Raw genomic sequence first — 27715 nt, 5'->3', positions numbered from 1 at the left:
AACCAGGCATGCAGACCCATCCTAGAGAGATCCCCATATACAAAGAGTATGGCAGGGGGGCAGTTGGCTCAGTGAATATTTAGGGTGGGGGTAGCATACCCCAGTCGATGGATGCAGCCACACAAGCTGCACCCCATTCGTTCCTTGACCACCCCTCCTCCCCCACATAATTCCCACTCCTGCCAATAACTGCCCTGTGCTCGGCAAGACAAGAAGTTTCGGGCAGGCCCAGATAGGCACAAGATTCTCACCTGCAAAGGGGGCCCCTGACCCACACAGGAACCAGCCTTGAGGCAGACCCCTGGCACTAGAGGAGAACCCCTCCTTGTGCTTTCCCCTCTTGGGCCCACCCCACAACCAGCCTTGCAGCATCCCCTCGGCTAGGAACCGAGGCGGAGGGAGAGCTCAGTGGTTTGAGCATTGGCCTGCTAAACCCAGGGTTGCGAGTTCAGTCCTTGAGGGGGCCATTTAGGGATTTGGGGGTTTGGTCCTGCTCTGAACAGGGGTTTGGACTAGATGAGCTCCTGAGGTCCCTTCCAACCCTGATAGTCTATGATTCTGTGAAACCATGTGCTCCCCCACCGCCTGGGGTTCAGAGATTCACCAATTATGGGGGAGAGCAGGGAGCCCCAGCCCCCTGAAGGGCTGGCTCCCCCTTGGAGGAGGCAGGTTGGATGTGGAAGGGAAAGGAGAGGGGGCTGCCCTGTTTCTCTGGAGGAGTGCAGCTCGACAGGAGGGGCACCTCCAACTCCCCCAGGAGTAGCCACGCCTGGGAGGATGTAACTCCATGGCAAGAGCCTGGGGGAGGGCAGGGGCTGGAGCGGACCTCTCCCCACATCTCTAAGCACCTGGAGGGAAAGGGCCCCCAGGCAGGATAAAGGGTTAAACTTCTCCCTTGGACAGAGGGAGAATCTGAGCAGAGGTGCAGAAGGCAAGATTGGAACCTACATGTCCTAATGCAGCCCCTCCTGATGTAACCCCCAGGAGCCCCATCCCCTGCCTGGGATTGAACCCAGGAGCCCTCTGAGCCTCAGCCTGCTCTAACCCCCAACCCTCTCCTCCTCCCCGGCACTAGGATATAACCCAGGAGCCCAGTCCCTCCCCTCCCCCAAACACAGAGTTGTTGGAAGGTTGCACATCGGGGGGGGGGGGGTGTTTTGCTTTTTTTTTCCTGTATTTTTTTTTTTAATTTTTTGTATCAACCAAAAATCCAGGATCAGAGAAAAATAAACCATCAAAAAAAAAAAATCAAAAATAGTGTTATTCGCTTAGGCCCCAACCCCCCTTAAATACAGCACTGAGCGGTCAGCGCCAAGGGAGCAGTACTGAGACTGAGGGGCAGCCGAGTCTCTGCCCCTCCCCCACTACAGAGGGACAGTACTGTTGTCCATAGGGTCCCCTCTAGAGTCCGGTGGGGGAAGGCAGGGACAGGTGGAGGAGCCATTAGCCCCCTTATTGCTGTCCAGGGTCCTGAAGGCGGGGGGAAGGGGGCACTGTGTGGTGGGACCAGCCCATTGATATCGATGGGGGAGAGGGGAGGACAACAGCTGCTCCCACTGCCCCCCCCCCTTCAGTACTGGTGCTCCAGGAGCGGCTGGGCAGCAGGGCTCTCCTTCTCCCGTTGTCGGCCCCACTCAGGTGGTGGGGCACCCGGGCCGGGCTGCTGCTGCTCTGGTTCTGCCTGTGGGGGGCACTGCTGGGGGGAGTCAGCCTCCATGGTGTCGGCAAGAGGGCCTGAGTCCAGGGGCGCAGAGGGCTGTGGGAAAAGAAATAGACAGGTTACAGGCTAGATGGAGGGAATGGGGGACAGGCCAGGATAGGGCCCCATAGAGGACAGAAGGGGTTGGTGGAGGTGGGGAACATCAGAGCTGCAACTAATCCCAGGTGCCCTTCAAATGGCTTGTTGTAGGGGCGGGGGCGTCACACAGGTGCCCCAAGCCGGCTTAAGGGCTTTCCATTAGCACTAAGCTGATCTGCCAGAGCTGGCCTGAGCCACCTGTTGGGTGGGGGCACGGTGTGTGCAGGGGTGATTCCACCATGCACAAAGAAAGAGCCGTGTCCGATATGGAGGGGAGCTCTGTGCAGCACGCATAGCCCCTAAGGGGGGGAGGGGGTCAGCCATCCATGGTGCCCTGGATGTGGGAGTGGGGGGAATGAAAGGGAGCTCCCCCTAGGCCACATGGTGTGGAGGAGGGAGGTGGGGTCTCCCACTGGAGGCAGGCAGGGGCTGGGGTTTCCCTGAGGTTCAGGGTGGGGGGGGCTATTCTCACCTGTGCCCTGGCACTGACCCCCCGGGGGGGTGTGCCCTGGCTGGTGCCGGTGCTAGCGGGGGTCCCTGGGGAGGCATCTCCTTCGCCCCCCCCCAGCCCATTAAGCCCCTTGCGGCCAGGCAGGCTCCACTTTCCACACAGCCCCTCATAGGCAAAGGTGGCTGAGGTGCCCAGCGCTGGCCGTAGGGGCAGTGGGAGCGGCAGGGGGGCCCGGCCTGGCCCTGCGCCCTCAAGCTGGGAGGCCATGGAGGCCAGCGAGCTGGTGCAGGACAGCTGGCTGCTGGAGAGGCACTGGGCGGGCACCCAGGGGGCGGCAGGGGGGGCTTCGCGTCGGCTCTCCACCTGGCTCCCTGGCACCGGCCGCACGACCCAGTTCTGGCCCAGTGGAAGGCTCTGCTCCGACCCTGGTGGGAGAGATGGGAAAGTTAGAGCTGGCATGGCTGAGACAGCCCTACCGTGAACCCACCTACGGCCCTGGCACCCACCCCATCCCCCTGCTCCAGCTCCCAGTCCGCAGCAAGATAGCCCCACCCCCACCATTGAGAGAGAGCCTGGCACCCCCAGCTCATCCCACTAGGTCTCCCAAAACACCCCCCAGCACTGCACAGATGGGCCCTGCCTGTGCCTACACCCCACCCCTTCCAGAGCAGGGAGGTGCTGCTGGTGGTCTCCATACCTGGCTGAGGCTGGGCAGTGGTGACGGGTGGCTCCTGGGGGTTTGAAGCCCCCGGGATGGCCATGCCCATGCTTGGCCCGCCTGGGGCACTGCTCCCCTGCTGCCCATGCCCTGCAGGGTTGTTGCTGATGGACGAGGAGCCTCCGCCACAGTCCGAGTCCTCAATGTTCCCACCGCTGTTGCACCCGGCACCGCAGCCCTTCTGTAGCCTGTGAGGAGATGAGGCACAGGGGTAACAATTCATGGAGAGCACTGCATTCCTCAACAGCAGGGGACGCTGTAGGGAGAGGGGCAGGAGCGCTGGCTGTGGGGGGGAGCTCCCGGCTACTCCAGCCCTGGCCTCTCCCAGCAGAGGGTGCTGTGAGGAGCGGGGCAGGAGCACTGGCTGGGGGGAGCTCCAGAGCACTCACCTCTCCCAGCTACTGATGAGCCAGGTGGAGATGTTGTGCAGGCTAACGGGGCCGCCCCAGAGGGAGCGCAGCTGGGGGTGGCTGCCAGCGTAGGAGGTGGTGAGGGGCGACACATAGATGGGGTAGCCGATGGGCTGGTCGCAAGACGAGTTGATCATGTTGCGCAGAGCCTGCTTGGCATTCTGGATGCTGCCCCGCTCTGGGTTGCGGTTCCGCAGAAACACCAGCTCCTGCTGCTGCCCGGCCCAGAGCCCTCGCACACACTCCCGGTTCACCTGGCCAAGGAGAGAAAACGGGGTGAGGGGTGGTCAGGTTCTCGCTCCAGTTCTGCGAGGGGAGTGGGGTCTGGGGGGGTCTCACCTTGATGACACGGAAGCTCAGGTAGCGCTTGTTGAGCATGATGATCTTGTACTCGTCGCTGGCGTCATCCATGACGTGGCGCAACGCCAGCAGGGCGGGCGTGTTGGTGAGGATGGCGCTGCGCCAGGCGGGATCACCCTCGTGTGAGATCACCATCTTCTCCTCGTTGGCTGTGATGGCATCATACAGCACGGCTGGGTCCTCGTACTCGTCTGGCGACGTGAAATGGTCCTGGGTGGGAAGTGGGAGGGTCACGGAGGGGGGGTTACAACCCTCTGACCTCCAGACCCTTCCTCTCCAGCATAGGGCAGGATCATCTCCCCTCCCTCAACAAGCTAACAGGGTTACCCCTCCCCTCCTTCCCAGTGCTCCAACCCCCTCCCTGCCAGCAGGCCAGCCCACCCTACCCCTTGCCCTCCCCTCTCTCTCAGCCAGTCACCACCATCCCCAGGCCATTCCCTAGCATGCAGGCAGGTGACAGGACAAGCCCTCTCCCCTCCCACAGGCGTGGCCCTTAGGGCACGGAGGGGGAACCCACTGCCCATCTGTCCTAGGGGCAGGGCATGCGGGCAGGGGTGGTACCTGGTGCAGCTTGAGTGACATGCGGACTCCGGGTGCCACCACGCGGTGCAGCAGGTCCATGTCGGCGAAGACCCACTCGTCGCGGGGCGAGGTGATGCGGAAGTCGCCCTTGAAGAGGGCGTGCAGGCCATACAGGAAGGGCTCCAGGCTGCAGGGATAGCATGGCTCAGCAGGGGGTGGGGGATCTGGTCGCCAGGCTGTGCTGGGTCCTGCCAGTGAGGGGTGGGTGTGTGTGTGTCTCACAAATTCATGGCATGCCAGGCCAGAAGAGACCACTGGATGGCCTAGTCTACTGCCTGCACTGGAGATGGAGACTCCACCCCTGCGCTGGGGCGTTTGTTCCAATGGTCAATCGCCCGCCCTGGCAAACACGGGTCTTGTTTCTCATTGGAGAGCATCTGGTCGGCTTCCAGACACCGGTTCTTGTCCTGCTTTTCCCCACTAGCTTAAAGGCCCTCTGGCACCTGGTGGTTCACCAGGGATGGTATTTATACAGCGATCAAGTCACCTCTCCATCGGCTTTCTGATCAACTAAACAGATGGCGCTCATCCACTCTCTCCCTGCAGGGGTTTTCTCCAGTCCTCCAACCACAGCTGGGGCTCTTCTCTGCACCGTCCCCAACTTCTTGTTTAAGAAGCAGCCCCCAGAACAGGGCGCAGTACCCTAGTCCTGCTCTCAATAATGCTGTAGCCAGAGGTAAAACCCATCCCTGCTGCAACTCACTATTCCTCTGTTCATTCACCAAAGGGCCGCATTGGCGCTTTTGGCCACAGCGTTGTGCTGGGAGCTCATGTTGAGCTGTTGGTCCCTCAGGGCTCTGCCAAGATGCCGTCCCACATTCCGTGGGGTCTGGCCTGCACTCCTCACCCCGGGTATAGATCTCTGCACCGGGCTGTATTAAAACAGTTTGTATAGGCCCAGCTTATCAAGTGATCCTGATAGTTCTGCAGGGCTGTCCTGTCCTTATCACTTCACCCATCTTTGTGCTACGCACAGATTTTATCAGCAGTGATTTTATATTTACTTCCTGATCCAAGAGAAGGGTGACTTGATCAGTCTGTAGGTACCTACAGGGAGACTGAATACTGATCACGGACTCTTCAATCTAGCGGAGAAATGTCTCACAGTCCAGTGGCTGGACATTGAAGCTTGACACATTCAGAGTGGAAATAAGGTACACATTTTCAACAGTGAGGAACTGGAACAATTTACCCAGCGTCGTGGTGGATTCTTCATCACTAGCCATTTTTTAAAATTAAGACAGGATGTATCCTCTAAAAACTCTGCTCTAGTGAGTATTTTGGGGAACTCCTCTGACCTGTGTGATACAGCCGGTCATACCAAATGATCACAGTGGTTCTGGCTGGCCTGGGAAGCTATGAATCAGTGATGAAAATGTTGACTTGCATGTGCCCTCGAACCGATCCCCACAGAACCACCAGCACTAGGTGAGCAGTCCCCCCGATGACTTCCTGAGAGCTGTCAGCCAGCCAGAGATTCAGCCATTGAACGTGGGCTTTACTGATATTGCACAGCGCTCGTGTGTTATCAGAACACCGTACAACAGTCTATTACATCTGCACAGCATCAACCCATCTCATCACCGAACAAAACCACATTTCTTTGACAAGACCTATTTGACTAGCAGTAATTATACTCCCAGCCTTCCATTTGTTATTAAACGAACCCCGTATCTGCTTTTCCATTATTTTGCCTGGCAGACAGGCTGGAGGCGGGCCTCACTGCCACGGAAGGGGCTCTCTTGCCTGGTAGACATGCTGTGGGCGGGGGCAATGAGGGAGGGGGTGTCTCACCTGGCAGACAGGCTATGGGAGGCCGTGCCCAGTGCCCGGCGCCCCAGGATGCACAACCCGAAGCAGAGGGTGACCAACGGGGAGTCCCACTCCTTGTCCATGGGCTGCAGGGAGAGAGAGTCAGCTGTGAGGGGGAGGGAGGAGAGGACAGGAACCCCACCATGGAGCGCAACACCCCCTGCTTCTAACAGACCTGCAGCTTCCTATGTAGGACTTACCCCATGTCCTGGGGATAGAACCGAGGAGTCCCGTCTCCTAGCCCCACCCTGCTCTAACCCAGTAGACCCCACTCCCCTCCCAGAACTGGGATAGAATCCAGGAGTCCTGGCTCCCAGCTCCCCCCCCCCCAACCCACTAGACCCCACTCCCCACCCAGAGCTGAGCCAGATCCCCAGTGTCCTGGCTCCCAGGCTCCTCTGGCTCTCGGGTGTGGGCCTTGACATCCAGGTGCCCACCTTGTCCCTGCGGCCGGCACAGTACTGGATCCAGTCCAGGTAGACATTGCAGAAGGAGGACAGGGTGACACCAGCCATGCGGGGGTCGTAGTCCTCGTCGATGTTCAGGTTGAAGGTGGGATCACTGTCGGCGTAGCTGGGGGTGGTGCAGGGGCGCAGTGCCTCCTGGATCACCGTGTTCCCCAGCCACTCCTCCAGCTTGGATGAGCACGTCACATAATAGATGATGCTCTGCCGGGGCAAGAAGAGTTAGACGTCCAGAGCACAGACTTTGGCACTAACCTCTGTGAGCCAGCCAGTCCCCTAGCCTGGGGACGGATCAATGCCAGCGCCCACTAGAGGGGGAAGGCCCCGCGTCCCATTGCCTGGCCTTCTCCCCATCCCCGCACTGCAGCTTTCCCTGCCTCCCACCCCCACCTCCTCTAGCCCTTCTCGCTGAGCTCCCAACTCCTCCTCTCTTGCCTGTGCCTGCCCCCAACTCCCATGGGTCTTCCCACCCCCTCTACCCTTCAGCTGCACCCTCTCTGCCCCATCCCCCACCCCATCTGCCTTCTGTACTCTGCCTTGGTCCCCTGGCCTCATCCTCAAGGCCCTGCCCCCATTCCCTGTCCCAGGCACCATCTCCAGCCCCGGCCGCCACACCTTGACGTAGTACGTGATAAGGATCTTGCGCAGGTCGAAGACCTGCAGCATGGATGCGGCGTTGTTGTCGCTGATGCTGTACCCCTCCAGCACGTACTTGGTGGCCGCCACCTCCCAGGCCAGCCAGCGTTGCCCGAAGGCCGCATTGAATGACAACATATGGGGCAGATGGCCCGGCTCACAGCAGCAGCAACCCTCGTCCTCCTCCACACCCTCCGTGATGGCCTCCACCTCACGCTGCTGGCAGTACGTACCTGTGGGGGGTGGGGGGTGAGCAGAGCTGCCAGGGACTCCCTCAGGGCAACCCACCGCCATGGGACGAGAACAGGCAGACAGGACACTAGGCTGGCTGGGCCTGTGAGTCTGATCTGGAGTGATGGGGGCGTACCAGGCTGGGTAGACCCAGGGGCCTGATCTGGGGGTGGGGCGGGGTACCAGGCTGCGTGGGCTGAGGAGACCTGGCACATGCTATGAATGTATGAATGAGGTTACTAGAGGGCTGTGGGTAAATGGGATCTGTGAGAAGGGCCCTAACCAGGCCAGAACTACAAGGCTCCCCACTCCCCTCAGCCAGGGCCCAGCCCTCACCCCGGAACTCGAGGCCGCGCAGCTGGAAGGTGACGAGGCCATTGCCAAGCTCGATGAGGTGCACCAGCGCGTTCAGGTAGTCCGAGGCCAGGATGAAGCAGTCACCAGTGGCATAGTTGCCCCAGCGGCCTAGCAGCAAGTCCCCACACAGCGTGTGCTGTAGGGAGCGTGTCAGGTGCTCATAGAAGATCGAGTTCAGGTTGTTGTCATCAGCGCCTGGCATAGAAAAGGGAGTGGAGGCCGTGGGGGCTCAGCAGGGGCCGCTCTCCCCTCGCAGTCAGTGCTGACGCAGCATGACACTAGGGGGCGCTGTGCTGCAGGGAGTGGGGGCCTCAGTAGCTGGAGCTCTCCCCCCTCACTGTCAGTGCTGGCCCCAAAGCCCCAGCATTTCACTAGGGGGAAGCTGCACTGCACAGAGCAGAGGGCACTCTCCCCTTGCACTCACCACTGGTCCTAAGTCTCCATCGTGGTGCTAAGGGCTGTGCTGCAGAGAGCAAGATGCAGCAGGGCGTTCAGTGGGGTGTGCTCTCCCTTTGCAGCCACCACTTTCTGGGCGGGGGAGCCCAGCCCCCTTGGCCCTAGGCACACGGCAGAGGTGGGGGCTCAGCGGGCACACTGGGTACGCACCTGGGTTGCGGTCGAGCTGGGTGGCCAAGCGGGTGTTGGAATGGTCGACCCTCTTTGTGCTGGGGAAGGAGGAGAGCCAGGTTAGCACAGTGCGCCACTGGACCCCTGCACAGGTCTCCCACCTGGGGTGGCCCCCTGAAGCTCTTGGCTAGGCCAGGAGGGGGCCAGCCTGGGCGGGGGGAGACTGGCCAAACATGTGTGAGAGTGGGATGGGGCAGGCTGACCCAGTGGGGGGGGGGCCATGAAGGGGAGGGAAGCTGGCTAGGTGGGGTGGGGGACGTGAGGGGGCCCTGCAGTGAGGGGTGTGGTGGGATGCAAGCGGCCCTGCTGGCTGGGAGAGGGCGTCTCTCACTCACTTGTAGTCGCGCTCCCAGAACTTGACGGGGCGGGCGTACGACATGATGAACACAGCGCTGCCCAGCAATGGGTTGAGTGGGGTGGAGAACAAGGCCGACAGCACGGCCTGCACGAACAGCATGGCTGAGTCTGGGGGTGTCAAGGCAACAACCCCTGTGGAGCCGCAGTGTCCCATCTCACCTCCACCCAACTGCCAAAGAGCCACGGCACCACACCCTGCTGCCGCCCAACCACCCCAGTGCCCCGCTCAACTGCTCTGCCGTTGCCCCGCCAACTACTCCGTCCCGCCACCGCCCAACCATCGCAGAGCCATGGCACCCCATCCTGCTGCCACCCAACCGCCCTGGTGTCCCGTCCGCCACCGCCCAAGTGCCCTGGCCAACTGCCCCATCCCGCCACCGCTCAACTGCCCTGGCCATCTGCCCCGTCCCGCCGCCACCCAACCTCCCTAGTACCCCATCCTGCCACCACCCAACCACTCAAGTGCCCCATCCCAACGCAGCCCAACCATCCTGGCACCCTGCCCAACCTCCCCATCCCGCCGCTGCTCAACAACCATGAAGCCATGGCACCCTGTCCTGCCACAACCCAACCGCCTTGGTCCCACGTCCCATCACTGCCCAACTACCGCTCACTATTATCCCACTAGCACTCCACTATCCCACAGCCCCCCTCCCCAGACTCCCTCACTTGTATCCCATAAGCCCCCTAAGTAATTCCCCTCCGCCCAACACTCCTTGGCTCATACCCCCCTCCAGTAGTTTCCCCCATGCACATTCCCAGCAACTCATGCAGCCCTTGCCCTGCCCCACAGTTTGGGGCACCCGCAGGCAGCTCCCCAAGGATACGGGGCACAGCAAAGGGCTGGGCAAAGGCGTGGAAGGCCGAGCCCCACGTGATCTGCCAGGGGGCGATGTAGGTGAGCACGAAGCGCAGCTTGTAGAGCAGGTCCCATAGCTGGGGGGGGGGGGGGAAGAGAGAGAGATATGTCACGCAACACAGATCCCAGCTCAGCCACAGGGAGCCAGGATCACTGGGTTCTATCCCAGTTTGGGAGGGAGGGGACAGGGGTGTAGTGGATTAGATTGGGGGGACTGGGAGCCAGGATGCCTGGGTTCTATCCTCAGGCTCCCTGCGAGACTCAAATGCTGAGGGATCCTCAGACAGCAGGATCATTCTGGGCAGGGCAGTTCTGGTACCTATTGCACAACATCAGCAGAAAAACCAGTAGGAACGAGTGCCAGGGCGTGTGGGAGGCAGACTATTGCTGAGCAGCGGAAGCAGGGGATTGTGGGTCCACGAAGAAGAGCAGGGGGCAAAGTCACTCTGGGTATGTGGGGTCTGGGGCGCCAGCGAAGCAGAGGGGTGTGTGGGCACCTTGCTGAAGAGGATGGACATGACGAAGTAGTCGATGAGGAAGCCCTCTGAGTAGCGCCGATAATCGAAGTGGAAGAAGAGGACGGTGAAACCTAGTGCCACGTACTGCTGGGGCGGGCAGCAGAAGGAGCAGCGTAGCAGCTTCATGCCAGCCACGGTGATGAGGAGCGCGCGGCAGCTGGGAGCAAGAGGGAGAATATTAGGGGGCACCCAAGCATGTAACCACCAGCCCAGCCAGGTGTGGGGCAGGGAGCCCTGTCCCCTTTCCTAGATCCGTTAGTTAGACGGGAGCAGAATGCTAAAAACTAACCAAGGAGCAGTTTCCAGCCCCCCCCCCTTTTCTACTGTGAGTTTCTACTTCCCCACCTGTCTGCATGAAGGGGAAGATTAGAAACTCTCCCTCTGCGAGGGCCAGCTTCTCACTGCCTATTATTGCTGTTCCAGGCCCCCCTTCCTGCGCTGTATCCAGTTCTTGCTCCCAGTTGCTTTTTCTGCTGGGTCTGAACAGCACCGTCACTAGCGGGGGGAGCTGGGTGGGGCCGGGATGTGTGCTGCCGACTCAGCCCCAGGGAGGGTGGGAGGCAGAAGGACCCTGCAGGGATCTGCTCCTTGGGAAAGGGAGGACTCCCTGAGGCAGCACTAGGGGGAGCCGTAGCCAGGGAGGTGCTGCGGGGGTGGAGCCCCGGGAAGGGGCTGCAGATACCTACTAGATGCAGATCTTGTCCTGGTGGGGGGCACTGACTGAGTGGGCATCCACCGTCAGGGCGTTGAGCACCACGGCCGGGTAGATGAAGTACTTCTCCACGCACTGCAGCCAGGCATACAGCTTCTCGAACCACATCAGCTGGGCTGCGCCTGCGGGGGACACGCGGTTACTCCCCGCACTCACCAGAAGGCACCAGCCCGGGGACAGCACATGGTTCTAATGCACAGATAGTCCCAATGAACCCCACACCCAACAGCAGGGATCCCTCACCTCATGCTGAGATGCAGCCACCTCTGGGGTGGGGGCCAGGGTGGTTTGTTCAGGGATCCCTCGCCCGCGCTGAGATGTTTTTTGTCACACCTCCAGAAGAACAAGTCACCCTGCTAGCACTGCACTAGGGCATTGGCGACAGTAGCCCCTCTCCCCTGCTGCCTACAGCACACCCCCGCAGCATTATCCTGGGGCACTGGGGCCAGCGCTGAGCAGGAGGGGGAAAGCGCCTCCTGCCGGGCACACCCAGGAGCACTTACTGCGCACTTCAAACTGGCTGTACTCGCGTGGCTTCAGCATGGGCAGCGAGAAGCAGAACCAAGGCAGCTGCTTGCGGAGCTGGGGCAGCAGGTAGTGAGTGAGCAGCCCGACCAGCCCGGCCAGGGCGTACAGCACATAGCCTAGAACAGACTGAGCGCCCAGAAGGATCAGGGCACCTGACGGGACCCCCGTCCGCCCCCAAACAGCCCACCCCACACACAGGTCCCCAGAGCCTTCCTCTCCCAAACCACCCCCCACTCCACCTACCCAGCTGCCACCCACCATTCACAGCAGCCTTCCTCTCCCAAACCACCCCCCAATGACTCCCACCCCTACCCAGCTTGCTGTAACTCCCTCTATGGTCCACTCAGAGAAGCAGGCTGGCGTAATGGCCAGGACTCCTGGCTTCTACCCCAGCACTGCCAGGGCAGGAGATGGTGGGAGTCAGGACTCCTGGATTCTACCCCAGCGCTGCCAGGGGAACGGGGTATAGTGAGTTAGACCAAGTAGAGACTGGGCACCAGGACTCCTGGGTTCCTTGTTCTGCCTTCTCAGCTGTTAGCATCACCACAGACTACCATCAAGGGGACCCTGACACAGCCTAGTCTCTGACCCCACCAAGCTGCCGTGCCCTCTGCCTGTCCCTCCTGCACCCACTGCCGCCATGAGCTGCGATGGCCCCACGCTGCCCAAGGAGCCCCACGGCTGGCGGTACCCTCCCTCTCGACCCAGGCGGTACCTTGAGGGCGATGAAGACGGTGCTGGCACTGATGGCGAAGGTGAGCACCGCGATGACCATGCACATCACCAGGTCTGAGTGCAGGATCTCCCGCTGTGGAGGAGGAGGGTGAGAGGGAGCAGCTGGAGCCATCAGGCACATGCACCCCTCCAAGCAGAGCCATGCACGGGCCTCCCTATGCCCAGCCATGGGCCCCCACCATCCACCTCCACCGCCAGGCCTAGTCCTTATTCCCTCCACCTATGTAACCCCTCAACCATCCATGCCCCCCCACCTCCAGCCATGTGCCCCCACTGACCACATTAATCCAGGCACCAGCTGATTCCATTCTCTCCAATTCGCCCCATGCAGGCTGCAGTCCCCTACCCCTGCCCCAATCTTCCCAGCCATGTGCCCTGCACCCACATATCCAGCCACCTATGCCCCATCCCTCCATATCCCCACCCATCCATCCCCTATCCTGCCCCGTAACCCCAGCCACGTGCCCCCTCCCCCACACAACGTCGGTTCCCCGCCCCAGTAACCACAGCCAAGCATCCCCGCCCCCCACACCCAGTTCCTATTCCGCCCTCTGCCCCAGCGACAACCCCCTCCCCCACCCACCCAGTCCCTATCCCCCCCCGTAACCCCAGCCACATGCCCCCTCCCTCACCCATCCCCCGCCCCATAAGCCTCACCATCTACCCCGCCCCCGCCTCACCAGGGAATTGCGCAGTTTCTCAGGCAGCGGGTCCCGGATCTCGGCTGGTGCATTCTCCACGTTTCGGTTCTCAAACTCGGAGAAGAGCTTGGCCCGGATCAGGGACCTAGAAGGCAAGGGGGCTATAGGAGTTCGTTCCCTCCTCACAGGAGCAGCATCGGGGGCGGGTCCCTGACACCTCAGCCCCTCTCCAAGGGGCCCAGCCTGGCATTCCCGTGACAGAGCATACCCCTACCCCACTCCCCAGGACAGAGAACAAACCTTTGTCCTCCCAGAACTAGGGCTTGAACCCAGAAGTCCTGACTCCCAGCCCCGTCCCTGCTCTACCCCAGCAGAACTGGGATAGCAGCCGGGGGCCCTGGCTCCCAGTCCCCACAGTGAAAGATGCCCCAGCCCTGGGGTACACACCACAGCACAGTGGGGTCGCTGCTCTGGCGACTCAGGTGATAGGACAGGGCGACCAGGAGGCCGCAGAACACGGAGAACAGGACGGGGACGTGCTGGTCACCCCAAGGGGCCTGGAGAGGAGAGAGCAGAGAGCGTGAGTCCCAGTGCAGGGAGACCCCTCCCCAGCCTCAGAACCCCCGGCCCATCAGCACCCACACATCGCACTGCACCTTAAACCATAGCCCAGCCCACACGGAACTAGAGTTCTGGGACTTCTGCCCACCCAGAGCCAGCCAGTCCTCCACCCTGGGGTTGGACTGAAACTGGGGTTGCCTAGAGGGGAAAGGCCCCATATCCCATTCGCCACCCTGGCCCACCACTGCAGGGCTAGATGGGAGCTGGCGCCCCCCAGAGGGCAAAGGCCCCCAATCCCCACCCCCGAGGCAGCCGTCCCCCATCCTAGGATTGGATCGGAGACGGCGCCCCCTCGAGGGGAAAGTCCCTCCTCCATGCACCCAGGTACCTTAACGGCTCCGAGGCAGAAGCCATAGAGGAGGACAGCGACCAGGAGACTACGCAGGAGACTGAAGAGGGCAGTGAGGGGGCTGGTGGCGGCTGGGAAGCAGAGAGGTGGCAGGGTCAGTGTCACATGGGAATATCCCCCAGTTGCCCCCTCCAGGCCCTGTGCGCCCACCAAGGCTGCAGCACCACCTGCTGCCCAGCACTGGCGCTCGCATGGGGCAGCATCAGCAACACACCAGCGAAGCGAGACAACCCAGAACCCCTGGTTCCCAGGCCCCCTGCTCTAACCCGCCAGACCCCACTCCCTTCCCAGAGCTGGGACAGAACCCAGGAGTCCTGGCTCCCAGCCCCACTCTGCTCTCACTACTAGATCCCATTCCCCCTGCGGAGCTGGGACAGAATCCAGGCATCTGGGCCGTACCTGTGCCACCGAAGATGTGCATATCCACCTGCTCCAGCAGGTACATGAGACAGGTGTTGACCTGGGGCAGGAGGCCGAAGAGGAAGATGGCAGGGAAGCAGAGAGTGAAGACTGTGAAGGACACCACAAATGGGGGGGTTAAATCAGTGACCCCCACCCCCCCCAATTCCCACTGCAGAGCGGGACTGCCCCCACCCCTACTTCGAGAGAGAACCCCCCCTCACACTGGTGAATGGAGTCCACAGAGAAACCTGCATGGCACCCCCTAACTCCTCGCCGGGGGACTGCGGACTCACAGAGCCCCTTACCCCTGGCTGAGGGGTGCTGCAGCAGGGCACGGGGAGGTGGTGCCCCCTACCCCCGGACAGGGGAAGGCTGCAGCAGGGCATGGGGAGGCGGTGACCCTACCCCTGGCTGGTGCCCCACTCTCACCGGTGGTGACGTCCCGGGCACCGTAGAAGAAATCTGTCGAGAAGAGGGTGAGCCCATAGAAGGTGACAGGTGGGACGGGCACAGCCCGGGCGCACAAGTCCAGCACCCAAATCAGCATGCAGGCCACGCAGAAGTAGACAGGCCGGCTGTAGGCAATGATCCAGTTGTGCCCCTGCAAGAGAGCGTAGGGTGAGGGGCATGGGAGCAGCCAAGCGGCTGGCCCTCCCCACACCTCAGTGGTGGGGGGCAGCCTAGCTCCCAGCTGGCACTAAGGGACCCCCACAGCCTACAGACAGGGCACTGCACAGGCTAAGGGGCCCGCACCCAACTCCCAGAAACCCCCAACTCCCAGGAGTCTCAGAGGCTGCAGAGCCGGGCACCAAACTACATTGAGGACCCCATGGCCATTTAAACAGAGATCCTGCACTCGGTGCTGACATGCAGCTGCCTCTGGGATGGGGCGCAGGGCTGGTTAGAGAGGAATGGCTCACTCGGAGCTCTAATATCCCACTCCCTATAGTGCAGCACTGGTGCCTGGGGGCCAGCACTGACTGCAACGGGAGAGCACCCCCTCCTGGCCCTGCAGCCCCCCCAGGAAGGTCACTTACATGCATGGGAGAAGCAGCATCAGGCTGGACGCTCTGAAAAACAGAATCAAGGTGATCTTAGTGATGCCCGTTTCCCCAGTTATTGCTCACCAGGGCAGGACTGGGAAGTAAAATGGCCCAGCACCCCGCTGGAGGCAGAGGAGCTGGGATTTCTGTGATTAGCCAGTGTCAGGGACTGGATCTCAGAGGGGAGTAATTCAAAAGGGCTGGGGTGCCCCTCTTGTTAGCCTGCCAGGGAAGAGAGGGCTGGCACTGCCAGAGGATAGTGCATGAGTGGCTGAAAGGCACCAGCCAGGCACAGGCAAGACTCCCTCACTGTGGAGGCAGGGCTACCAGTGGGGCTCACTGTGCTGGGTGCCCCGAGAACTGTCAGAGGAGGGCTGAAGGTCAGGATTAAGCGATTCTAGCAGAGCTGGGGCAGTGGGAGAGCACCCAGGGCTGAGATAGCAGGGGACTGCAGGTGAGGACTGCAGGGCAATGGCAAAGCTGTGCAGCGCCCAGAGGGCATGGTCACACAGGCGGGCTCTCACCTTGAGCAGCGAGTACTGGCAGCTGGCGATGACCAGGCAGAACTGGAAGACCCATATGTCACAGAAGAAGCCCTCCAGCAGCAGCACGTAGCCCAGGAAGGCCACTAAGGACCCCAAAGACACCACAAAGATGTTCTCCATCACCCGGCGGTTTCTGGGGGGGCCCAGAGCACAAGGCAGCATCAGCCACTGTTGGCAGTTGTCAGCAGGTTCCCCAGGCACCCAGCACTGCCAGGGCCCTGGTCTATTCAGCCCTAACCTGGGCAGCCTGCTGGATGGGCTCATGGGGCTGGTTCCGGTCGGGGGTGGACAGATAAACCAAGCTGCACAGGCCTATGGGGCTGATCAGTGTGTGTGGTGGGGAAATCAGGCTGGATGGGCCCATGGGGCTGATTGGGGAGTGGGGGGCAGTAATCAGGCGGGATGGGCCCATGGAGCTGATCGGGGAGTGGGGAGCAGTAATCAGGTAGGATGGGCCCATGGGGCTAATGGGGGGGGTAGTAATTAGGCTGGATGGGGCCCATGGGGCTGATGGGGGGGTAGTAATTAGGCGGGATGGGCCCATGGGGCTGATGGGGGGTAGTAATTAGGCGGGATGGGCCCATGGGGCTGATCGGGGTGTGGGGGGCAGTAATTAGGCGGGATGGGCCCATGGAGCTGATGGGGGGGCAGTAATTAGGCGGGATGGGCCCATGGAGCTGATGGGGGGGCAGTAATTAGGCGGGATGGGCCCATGGGGCTGATCGGGGAGTGGGGGGCAGTAATCAGGTGGGATGGGCCCATGGAGCTGATGGGGGGGTAGTAATTAGGCGGGATGGGCCCATGGAGCTGATGGGGGGGTAGTAATTAGGCGGGATGGGCCCATGGGGCTGATGGGGGAGTGGGGGGCAGTAATCAGGTGGGATGGGCCCATGGGGCTGATCGGGGACTGGGGGGCAGTAATTAGGCGGGATGGGCCCATGGGGCTGATGGGGGGGGGGCAGTAATTAGGCGGGATGGGCCCATGGGGCTGATGGGGGGGGCAGTAATTAGGCGGGATGGGGGGAGCGACTGACCGGTCGAGAAGTGCCAGCAGCGCCAGCCGATCGTAGCGCACCCGCATCCAGCGCCCAGGCAGCACCCAGTACTTGTAGTACTGCCGCGGCTTGGACTTGTCCTCAATCATCAGCGTGTTCTCCTGGGACTCGTGCAGGGACTCCTGATCCAGCAGGTCAAACTGAGGGGAGAGCAGGCTCAGTGGGGGGCAGGCCCCCTGCCCATAGACTACCAACAGCCAAGCCAAGCCATGATGAGGGGGTGCTCCCTCCAGACAGCACAGAACCCCCCAGCAAACCACCCCCCATGCCGCAAACCCAATCGAACTAATGGTGCCCCCAACGAGACCCCCTCCAACAGAGATCCTGCCCCTCTCATGGGTAACCCACTCACACCAAACGGGGAGCCTCCCACCGCAGAGACCCTGCTCCACCGCAAAGACCAGGCCCCAAATTAACCCCCTACATCAGAACCCTACCAAGACCTCCCCCCATCTGCCAACAGAGCCCTCCTCACTGCCCAACTCCCAGGGCACTGACCCCCCGTTACCTCAGGGATCTCCAGGGGTACCCTGCGCACCTGCATGCCCTGCAGCACCACAGGGCGTGGCTGCAGCAGCGACAGGGCGGGCGTCCCCTCGGGCACGTCGGTGGAGTTGAAGCTGGAGGAGTGCGAATGCCGGTCCCTGAAAGGGCAGCAGGGGGCAGGGAGGTGAGGGAAGGAAGCAGCCCCCTCCTCACCACAGTTCCAGATCCTGGACTCATGGCTCCACCACTGCATAATGAGCAGCACAGCGCCCCCTAGGGCCACACTGGACACTGAGGCCAGCACTGCCTGTGAGGGGGGAGCGCCCCCTGCTGGCCTCCCACCCTGCAGCAAGGCACCCCCTAGGGCAAGTACTGCCTGTGAGGGGAGAGCGTCCCTGCTGGCTCCCCCAAACCTGCAGCACAACACCCCTTACAGTCCGCAGGGGCCAGAACTGCCTGTAAGAATGCCGCCTACTGGGACCCTGCCCCGCTCCCTGCAGCTCCCCCACCCAACCGCTGACCTGGCCCCTCCCAGCTTAGCAGAGGGCAACACAGACCCTGCCAGTGATTTCCCCTGAGCGCTGCCCCGGTGCCCCCTGGTGCCAGGGACAAAGAGCAGCATGCCATGACAAGCGGAGAGGAAGGCGGTGTCACTCACCAGGCGCTGTTGGTCACGTGATCCACACTGACCTGCTGCCCCACCGGGTTCTCGTAGCCACCTCCTGCCAGGCCAAAGGTGTAGGAGCGCCGCACACCTGCAGGGGGAGGCAAGGAACCAGCTAGACTGGGAAAAGCATAGCAGGCGAGGAGGGGAGACCCCACAACCATGGGGCTGGAAGGAACAGCCCTGTGATGGGACCAACTCGTGGCTACAGTCACCATGTCACCCAGGGGAGCCCTGGGAAATTACAGGCTCCCCTCTGTAAGGGAATACCCCCCGATTCTACCTCAGGTGGAGGGTGCCCAGGGGAATGAGCAGTCCCCACCCCCGGCTGCAGAATATTTATACCAGCAGCAGCCCAGGGCTGGGATAGCAGGGGGCTGTGGATAGGGATTGGGGGGGACTGGCAGAGCTGGGTGGGAGGCCAGGGCTGAGATAGCAGGGGGCTCCGGGTCAGGATTGAGGGGCACTGGCAGAGCTGGGGAGGGCAGGGCAGTGGCATTGTTAGATTGCCACACTTGTAACCTCCCCACGAGCCCCAAGGCCCCTGCGGGGGCGGGACAAGCCACGGGCAGACCAGTGGCAATCCCCCTGCCCACCTGCACTCACCACTCTCATCGTAGAAGTAGTGCACGGCGCCCTCGGAGGTGTCGTCAAAGTTACAGGCCTCGTGGATGGCGCCACGCGGGAGCAGCAGGGAGCTGGCGAACTGCAGGGCCGAAGGCAGCGTGAGCGCCCGAGAGTGGGAGGAGGCACGGCCCCGCTGCAAGTCTTGCAGGCTGCAGAGAGGGGAATGCGCTGTCAGGCATGAGCACAGGGTGGGGAGGCAGTGTTAGGAAGACAGAGGGGCAGGGCCGCGATAGCTGGGGCTTGCGGGTCAGGACAGAGTGGCACTGGCAGGGCTGCGCGGAGCCCAGGGCTGGGATAGCAGGGGGCTGCGGGTCAGGATCAGGGTGCCCGGGCCAGGATGGGGCACGGGGCTGGGGCACGGGGCTGGCCTATGCTGTTAGCAGACTCTGGGCTGTTTGGGGAGGGACTGAGCGAACGTCTGCGTGGACCGGTGCTTCAGTGTCTCAGGTGGGGAGAAGTGTCACCTGGGTGGGGACCCCATCACCGAGGATGGGGGTGTGGGGTTGCTGCCTGCGTTGTGCCGCCGCCTCATGGCCTGGGTGCGTTTGACGCTGCTCGCCCGATCCCGCTTGCTCCCCTCTTCACCTGTGGCGGCTGCAATGGAGAAAGAGCTGTCAGGAACCCCGGACTGAGAGCACTCCACCCAATGGGGACCCCCTCCAGGGATCCGATCCAGCTCTAGGTCAATAACGATTACAAGTCAGCCCCATCCGTGAGACGAGCGTGCTGGGTCTCAACTGGGTTCCGAATGGGCCGGGGGACCCTATCACACCAACCCCAGCCCCTCAGCAGCGTGGCCAGGGACTGAACAGGCCACAAAGGCTAAATCCCACTCTGTCCCTGGGCCTGTCTCCATGCCAGCTGTGGGCTCACATACAGGACCCGGGGGCTGAAGGCTGGGGTGGGACAGTGTGCACGTGTGTGGGGGGGAAGGGGCGTGTCACTCCTCACCCCAGCTCCCAGGGCTGCCAGAGCCAGGGCCCCACACAGCTGCTCACCTCCCCCAACGGCCCCCTCCTCCAGCAGCTCCCCCCTCCAACCAGGCTGGTTCGCCGACTGGCTGCGGGTGCTGCCCCCCGACTCTAGCCGGCACGGGGGAAAGTGCTCCTGCTGCCCCATTCGAGCCTCTAGGTCCGACTTGGAGACGGTGAGCACCGCAGCGGCCTTGCTGTCCCCGCTGCCCCCGTCCATGCTGAGCACGCGGGCGTGGGTCTTGGCGCTGGCCGTGCTGGCGCTCCGCTGGGCGTAGTGCGGGCGCTTGGGGGGCTCGGCGACCTCGGGGGCCGGCTTGGCCTTGGGGGTGTGGCGCGGGCGCTGGGGTGCGGCTTCCGGGGAGTAGCAGGAGGTGCTGGAGGAGGTGTCGGAGCTGTAGTTGTGCTGGGAGGGCAGGCTGGAGGCACGGCTCAGGTCGCTGCCGTCGCTCGAGTCCTCATCCTCGAAGAAGGTCTCGCTGTATGCCTTGCTGTCCAGGATGGTGCGCACGGGGGCATAGTCCCGTGCATACCCACTGTCAAAGCTGCTGCTGCCCCCGCCGTGCTTGCGGGAGGGGCGCCGGCGCCCTGGCTTGTGCCCCGGGCGCAGCAGGGCCAGGTCTTTGGGCCGCACCACTTGCTCAGCCGGGCCCTCCCAGGGCTCCCCGTCACCCCGCACCGTCTCCAGCGAGGCCAGGGTGTTCTGGGTATCGTCCGTGTGGCTGGCGAGGCTCAGCTCCCCCAGCAGGCCCTGCTCGGGCGAACGCAGCAGCTCGTTGTCCGACAGGGCGTCCGTGTCGCTGCCGTCCGGCAGGACCCCAGCGTCCAGGGCCGGCGCCGCGTCCCCTGCTGGACCCAGCGAGGGGCTGTCCAGGTGGGTGGAGTTGGTCTTCTCACTGCGGTAGCTGCTGAGGGTGCTGGGCGTCTCCTTGTCGGTGCCGCTGAAGCAGCTGTCGGAGGACCCGGCCTTGCGGGGGCGCTCCTCGCTGGGCTCACCCCGCCCCTCCAGGGGCCTGTACTCGGTGCCCGAGCGGCGCTTCTCCTTGCGGCTGCTGGTGCGCAGGATGGTGCGGTGGGGCAGCGCCAGGCTCAGGAAGCTCTGGCTCAGCTCCTCACTCAGGCTGCTCTTGATCAGGGGGCTGAGGGGGGTGTCGCCCACACTCTCCGACTCGCTGGCGTGCCAGCTGCTGGGCAGCTGACGCGGGGCCGCAACCCCCGCCACCGCTGGCCCCACCCCTAACAACGATCCCATGCCCAAGGGGGACTGGTCGGAGGAGTCTGTGCTCTGGATGGACGTCTGAGCTGGCAGTGAGGGGGGTAGCTTCTTCCCAGCTGTATGGGGCTCTCCCTTGGGAGGGGGCATTGGTGCCTCACCACAGGACCCTGGGACAAGAGAGGCCAGCTGCGAGTCACCAACTGCAAGGGAGCGAGACAACATGGGTTACACACACAGCAGGAAAACTGAGGCACAGGCAGGGCACCATGCTTAGCCAATGACCAAGGAGCTGGGGATAGACCCCAGGAGTCCAGACTCACAGCCCCCCGCCCCGCCCCGCCCCACCCCCCCTCCAACCCAGTAGACCTTCCTCCCCTCCCATCTCAGAGCTGGAGACAGACCCCAGGAGTCCTGACCCTGCACTCCAAGCAGTAGACTCTTTCCAGTAGTAACACACTGCCCCCGTCCCAGGTCCTTCCTGGGTGTGGCTCCCAGGCTGCTTACTGCACTGGAGGCTGAGATGCCCAGTTCCATTTTGTCCCCAGGAATCCTGGGAGCCAGCCTCCCCGCAGGCTGTACAGCCCCCACACCCAGTGGGAGCCGACCTCCCCCCATGCTGTACAGCCCCACCCCCACCCCGGGCACCTACTGATGTTCTCCTGGGTGCTGGGCTCCCCCAGGCTACACAGCCCCCCCCACCCCCACACAGGGTACCCACTGATGTTCTCCTGGGAGCCGGGCTCCGCCCCGCAAACACAGGGCACCTATTGATATTCTCCTGGGAGCTGGGCTCCCCCCAGGCTGTATAGCCCAACCCCCCATGCAGGGTACCCACTGAAGTTCTCCTGGGAGCCGCGCTTGAGCAGCTCGCGGTCCGCCGAGGTGACAATGACGTTATTGCTGCCCTGCTCCCGCACTAGCTCCTTGATGTCTGAAGGGTGAATGGAGAGGGAAGGAGGCATTACTGGAGAGCAGGGGCTGCTGATCCCAAGGGGAGACCTGCCTTCCCTGTTCCCTTCGCACCCCACGCCACCCCGTATCGCCTACACTGCTGCCCTCCCCCAACCTTACACCACCAGCTACAGACATCTAGGGCACCGTCAGGCTCCCCCCACAGAAAGTGGGGTGAGGCTTCAATATCCACAATGGATCCAGCAACTAGTGGGGCTCAAGTCACCTTAAAGGGGCACCAATATACAGGCGTTGCAGCTGTGCCCCCTGGGTACCTGCAAGTCTGAGTTTCTTTGGGAAACTTTGATCTAGGTGGCTCAAGGAATGTGACATGGGGCCTTTCCCCTCTAGGGGGCGGTGCCTCCAATCCAGCCCCAGGGTGGTGGGAACAGCCTGCGCATGGGGGAGCGTGGGGAAGAGGATACGAGGCCTTTCCTCTCTAGGGAACCCCAGCTCCAGTCTGGTCCCAAGGCAGGGAAGTCAGTGGAATATCCACCCCCAACTCTATGGTTCTGGTTGCCGGGGGAGAGACAAGGCAGGATATTAAGGAGGAAGAAGCAATCAGGGAACACCCTGGAGAGGGGCAATTCCCACAGCTACAGCACGGGCCAGGCTCCTCAAAGGGTCAGGGACACTGGTGGGGGGCAAAACATTTGCACTGGGAGCCAGCTGGGCTATTGGGAGCCAGCCACCCACTCACCTCTCACTGCTCCCGCGTCCTCCAAGTGGGGCAGCAGCTCCTACGAGGGGGAATCAGTCAGGGGGTTACATGCCAACGTCCGCAGCCAGGCAGGCCCAGGAGAGCCCTTCGCTGCAGAGGGCCCAAAGCCCAGCCCTCCTGATGCACCGATGGGGCCTGCGGGGCATGGACGGGGTTTTCTAGCCTCCCTGCTGCAGGGCAGCCACTTCCCCCCACAAACCCTGATGCAAGCGTAACTGATCCAAACGCCAGGCTCAGGCTGCAAAGAGCCTGTGGCAGTAGCCACGGGAGAGCCAGGTACCTCACTGATCCCCCAACACCCACCACTCACATGCAACCATCTCTGGGGTGAGGCAGAGGGGCTGGTTGTACATGGACCCCTTGCCCAGCACTCACACACACACGCCTCAACTCCCCGGGCTGGGGAAGGTTGTAGAAACCCAGTGTTCCAGGAGTGAGAGATCACCAATGGACACCTCCCAGCCAGGAAGGCAACTGGAAGCCCAGAGGATCCTCCCAGTACTCACCATGACTTGGTTGAAACCAAATACTGAGTGCTGGGAGCTGCATCTCACCGGGGGCGTGGAGCTGACTTTCCGGAACACCGTCATCTCGACCCCCCCGCCCGGGTCTCTGTAGAGAGAGGGAGGGAGCGTTGCATGGCACGCACTGACGGGTGAGCGCTGTTAATACTAGTACAGAGGAGAGCAGTGCAAACAGACCAGCTGCCTGGGATCAGACCAACGGGCCCCCAAAGCCTGATATCCCCACCCACCCTCACAGGCAAGACCAATGAACCAACCTGAGAAGCAGCTGAATCTCCATGCCAGGTAAAGGATCCCTGTATAAACAGCTCCCACACCTCACCCCAGAGGAAGCTGTATCTCAGCACCAGGTGAAGGATCCCTGTTCAAACAGCCCTGGACCTCACTGCTCCCCCCACCCATGCACCCCAGATGCTGGAGACCCACCTGGCCAGGTTGCTGTCATCCCCTGCAGTGCCCTCCTCAGCCTTGGCCCCATCCCCCAGCACCGAGCTGCCCTTCTCCACAATCTCGCCCTGGTCGAACATGGTGTGCAGCCGAAAATTGACGATCTTGATGGTGGTGAAGAAGACCGCTATAACCGCACAATATACGCCAGCTACCAGCATGCTGGGTGGCAGCACCTGGTAGAGAGAGACGGGACAGCATGGGGTTAGCACCAGTCGGAGCATTAGGTGGCCTCCATGCTCTCCACCAGGGACCTCAGCCTACTTAGCCTGCTACACAGAAACTCAGGCACTGACAATGACTTGTCAGGCTAAACCCAGGAGTCCTCCCAGGCCCTCCTCCTCCTCCTCCCCTCTAACCACTAGGCCCCACTCCCTTCCCAGAGCCAGGGAAAGAACCCGGCCTCCCAGCCATCCCCAGCCCTACTTTAACCACTGAACCCCACTCCACTCCCAGAGGCAGAAATAGAACCCAGGAGTCCTGCCTCCCAACCACTGGGTAATACTTCTGGTTGTAATATATGGGCTCTATACACCCAGTCTCTTGGCCCCTTGGGGACGCTGGTAACAGAGCTCTGGGGCAGCGGTGTTCGGGTCATTTTCTCTGCCATCGCCTCTGTTAAACACTATCTCAACAAGCAGCTTTAAGTGTTTTCAGCTGCCAAGGGACACTCAGGACCAGAGCCAGGACTCCTGGGTTTTACCGTGGTGCTGGGAGGGCAGTGCAGCCTAGTGGGTGACAACAAAGGGCTGGGAGCCAGGCCTCCAGGGCTCTATCCCCAGCACTGCCCACCGACTTGGTGTGAAACACTGTGCTCCCTGTGCCTTCGTTTTCCCTGACTCAGGTGAAGCTGATATTTATTTACCACCTGTAACATCACAGTGCCAGGAGCCCCAGCACCCTCTCCCCAACACAAACCATGCGAGTTTCTCAAAATAGGCTTCTGTTCTCTTTGGCTACAGACATTCTCCTGCAGCATCTGCCACACACCCTCCACCGCCCCCCACCCCAGTCTTGGGTCAGAGGAGCGAAAGTGGCTTCAAATGCTCTTTTCGCAGCCAGGCTATTTCCATCAGTGAGGTACAGGGCAGGGAATGGCATTGGGAGGGCTGGTACCAGGCCTGCTCTGGTTCTCTCGGATTTCACTGCCTCGGGCATTGCTCGTAACAGCAACTCAAGCAAAGCCCTGACATTATTTGTTTGCGTTATGGTTGCACCCACGAACTGCTTCCAAGCTCAAGCCTCCTCTTTCTCAGCAGGTGTGCTCAGAGCACCCCAGTCTCCAACTGCAAATGGGCATCCTGGTCACATCATGAGCTTCCTGGACCCCTTTACTGCTCTTTGCCAAGGTCAGGGGCACCCTCATTCCACACAGACCACTCAACTGCCCTCAGCAGAGATCAGGCAAGGACCCCCTGACCAAGAATGTACCCCTCCCCCATAGCTCCAGGCACTACACAGACTCCTCTCCCCACTGAGACTGAGTGGCGCCCACCGTGCTGGGTGTTACTCTGACCCCTCCCCCCAATCATGACCGGAGCCCCCCACCCCTCCTCCAACTAAAGGCTACAGCTCTGTTGTGCTATGAGCTGCACAGACACAGTGACAGACAGTCCCTGCCCCAGAGAGCTCACGACAACAAGCAAAGCTAAGGTCATCTCCCCATTTTACAGATGAATAAAGTGAGACACCGAGGCAGGGCAGAGGACTGAACACAGGCATCCTGCACTCCACTCCAACCCCACACACACAAACCCATCACCTCTCTCTGAACCCAACATGCCGATCATCCCCTCCACCAAAGGCTCAGCGCTCCAGGGCACCCAGTGACAACAAGGGACCAAGAGTCCCATCTTGGCTAGAGTCCCCCAAGCTGCTTCTAATTTCTGTGCCAAGTTCAGTGGTGAGGGGAGCTCATCTCCAGGAAAGAGTTAGCTCTGGGGATCATCCCCTCAGGTTACAGAGCAACAGCTCAGTGCAAAGCAGGGCCAGAGAAGCGGGGTGAGAAAAATACAAGTTCTACTCCCAGCTCTGCCACTGACCTGCGGGGTGACTTTGGGCCACATCCTTTACTGCTCAGTGCCTCAGTTTCCCCTTCCACCCTTTGCCTACTTAGACTGGGAGCTCTTCAGTGCGGGGACTATCTCTCACAGCCTGTCTGTGCACAAATGGGGCAGGGGGCGACCTCAGTGAGGAGTGTCTTTACAGCACCCAGAAGAACAAGGGCCCTGGTCAGAGTGCTAAGCCCTACTGAAAGACATATGCTAAATCATGCCAGGGCACGAATGCAAGGTCAGGTGTCTCAGGACCCAAAGTTCGGGCATCAATGCCAACATCCACACCCCAGGTTACCAAGAGCGACTTGCACGACTGGCACTAGTGTCAGGAGCCTAACTCCAAGTCTGCAGTGAGGGGCCTGAGGTGGACTCACCATGTAGAGCAAGAAAGGGAAGGTGAGCAGGAAGATCCAGGTATAGAGGTGGAAGCAGTTGGAGAAGGTGCTCTGGTGGGGATCGAAGAACCAGCCGCCCGTCAGCGAGGCCCAGACACCCTGGCGCAGGATCTGCAGCACCTGTGAGCCCATGGCCACGGCGGTGCCTCTTCCTCCTCCCCCTCCGCCTGTTCCTCCTGCTCAGGGAACGTGACTACCAAGCTTGCACCTGCAATATCCTTCATCAAGGCAACTTGAAGGCCATGATCCACAGGCTGGGACCCCAAACACCGATGCCCACCTCTCTCTCCCTGTTAAACCAGGCTTCCTTCCTCCAGCAGGGATGGGCACCTCATACACCCACACGTGAGAACCTCAGCTACTGCTGCCGTGATGTCTCACTAGCCGTCCGGGGTGCCCTTCTCCCTCCCCGGCAACAAGCCTCCTCCCTCCCTCCACATTCACCCCCCCCTCCGCTCATGCCATTATGATTGCTGGGGAGGACTGGTCTCCACTGTCATAAGGAAATTACAATTAAACAGTGGAGGGGCTAAGGAAGGAGGTAGGGTGACAGGGAGCTAACTCTCCAGTGGAGGGGACTGCAGGCTCAAGTAGAGGTGGGACCAACTGGGGACATAGGAGAGGGGCACCCTGTGGAACAGGCTGGCACCTGCCTTGTTGCCACTGAACAGCAGCCCAGCAGATGGGGACCCCGGAGTGGGGGGGGGGAGCTCAGTGAGGTGAATGGCCCAGGAAGGGGAGTGGTCAGCACGGTGGTGAGGGGGGACCGCTGGTGGGAAAGCACGACCCTGTGGAGAGGGTAGCTGGTGCAGTGGGGGCAGGAGAGCAGGGCTGGGGGGGCAAGCAAGTGGGGACCCAGGCAAGAGGATGGGGGGAGCAGGGGAGCCCAGGCAAGCAGGGACCTAGACAGGGGGGAAGGGGTGGGGAACGCCACAGGTGAAGGGCCCCGGCAGCCGGTGGAATCCGAGGGGCGGGGGCAGGGGACCCCACGGGTGAAGGGCCCAGGCAGCCGGGGGAACCCGAGGGTAGGAGGGTCGGAGCCAGCCCGAGCGGCGCCCACCAGGCACCCAGGAACGCTAAGGGGACCCAAGGTCTGGTTCACTTCCGGGGTCAGAGGTCAGTTCGGTAGCCCCGAGCGGAGGGGGCACCCGGCCGCGGCACCTCAACCCAACTAGAAACTGGGGAGGCCGGAAGAGGAGCCCGGGAAGCAGCAGGAACAGCAGGAGAAGCACGCATGCGCCGATCACCCCCCGCAAAATATATATATATATATATATACACACACACACAGACAGGAAGCGGAAGTGAGGGTGCTTGGGTCAACTGAGAGACTGTGGACGGCTGAAGCATCACTGCGCATGCACTGAATTGTTTCCTCTATACGCATGCGCACTACTACCACGCTCCCCGGTCCAATGAGAAATTTTCTCTGTGCGCGTGAGCAGATTTCACGGACCTTCGTGTACGCATGCGCAGCAGGTTTTAATCTCCGCCATTCTTCCCTCTCAATCGGGTTCTTCGAGCACTCAGGAGCTCGGAGGTGCGCATGCGCACATAAGCTGAGGGCCGTAAATGGGCAACTGATCCCCGAGGTGGATACATGATGGTGAACTGCGCATGCACATGATCCGGGAGTTAACTCGCGCTCTCTCTAGGATTTAATTCCTATTGGACTGGGTAGTTTGGTCGACATTTTAGTCCCCCAATGAGCATTGAGGAAGGGTTAAAGGGGTGTGTTGGGGGCTCGAATTCTCCCAACCAAATAGTAGGCTAGAGAAGAAGGGAGGGGGTGAGTGGGAGAGCTGAGCTGCACTATTCTGGGCTTCCGGGTGACTGCCTGCCTGC

General features: G+C 61.6%; 1 protein-coding gene across 6 annotated transcripts in view; it reads right to left on the bottom strand.

The window, feature by feature from the left end:
- The window catches only part of PCNX3 (pecanex 3), a 38811-nt gene extending 11695 nt beyond the window's left edge, over positions 1–27116 (bottom strand). For 2 of the 6 annotated variants that reach the window (XR_012159837.1, XM_073352023.1), the window contains exons 1-34: positions 25850–27116; positions 23398–23594; positions 22954–23059; positions 22427–22466; positions 21611–21706; positions 19587–20975; positions 19053–19182; positions 18568–18737; positions 17956–18052; positions 17320–17455; positions 16791–16951; positions 15736–15889; positions 15206–15238; positions 14598–14769; positions 14166–14276; positions 13746–13837; positions 13244–13353; positions 12836–12941; positions 12136–12228; positions 11396–11546; positions 10867–11014; positions 10160–10337; positions 9631–9739; positions 8782–8911; positions 8426–8484; positions 7799–8014; positions 7211–7464; positions 6569–6799; positions 6114–6217; positions 4299–4446; positions 3717–3947; positions 3357–3631; positions 2947–3155; positions 2613–2674 (exon numbers count right to left, since the gene is read on the bottom strand). Coding sequence is in view for 5 of the 6 variants with exons in the window: in XM_073352023.1 (XP_073208124.1) it covers positions 2613–2674; positions 2947–3155; positions 3357–3631; positions 3717–3947; positions 4299–4446; positions 6114–6217; positions 6569–6799; positions 7211–7464; positions 7799–8014; positions 8426–8484; positions 8782–8911; positions 9631–9739; positions 10160–10337; positions 10867–11014; positions 11396–11546; positions 12136–12228; positions 12836–12941; positions 13244–13353; positions 13746–13837; positions 14166–14276; positions 14598–14769; positions 15206–15238; positions 15736–15889; positions 16791–16951; positions 17320–17455; positions 17956–18052; positions 18568–18737; positions 19053–19182; positions 19587–20975; positions 21611–21706; positions 22427–22466; positions 22954–23059; positions 23398–23594; positions 25850–26002 (6051 nt within the window). In the remaining variant the exon portion in view is untranslated. Of the gene's footprint in view, positions 1–1116; positions 1757–2270; positions 2675–2946; positions 3156–3356; positions 3632–3716; positions 3948–4298; positions 4447–6113; positions 6218–6568; positions 6800–7210; positions 7465–7798; positions 8015–8425; positions 8485–8781; positions 8912–9630; positions 9740–10159; positions 10338–10866; positions 11015–11395; positions 11547–12135; positions 12229–12835; positions 12942–13243; positions 13354–13745; positions 13838–14165; positions 14277–14597; positions 14770–15205; positions 15239–15735; positions 15890–16790; positions 16952–17319; positions 17456–17955; positions 18053–18567; positions 18738–19052; positions 19183–19586; positions 20976–21610; positions 21707–22426; positions 22467–22953; positions 23060–23397; positions 23595–25849 lie in introns of those variants that run through there. The other 4 variants (XM_073352021.1, XM_073352018.1, XM_073352020.1 and 1 more) reach the window with 4 other exon arrangements.
- Positions 27117–27715: the final 599 nt, after the last annotated feature.

Source organism: Lepidochelys kempii, chromosome 7, assembly GCF_965140265.1.
Source record: "Lepidochelys kempii isolate rLepKem1 chromosome 7, rLepKem1.hap2, whole genome shotgun sequence".
Lineage (NCBI taxonomy): Eukaryota > Metazoa > Chordata > Testudines > Cheloniidae > Lepidochelys > Lepidochelys kempii.
This window is presented reverse-complemented; position numbering and strand designations above follow the sequence as displayed.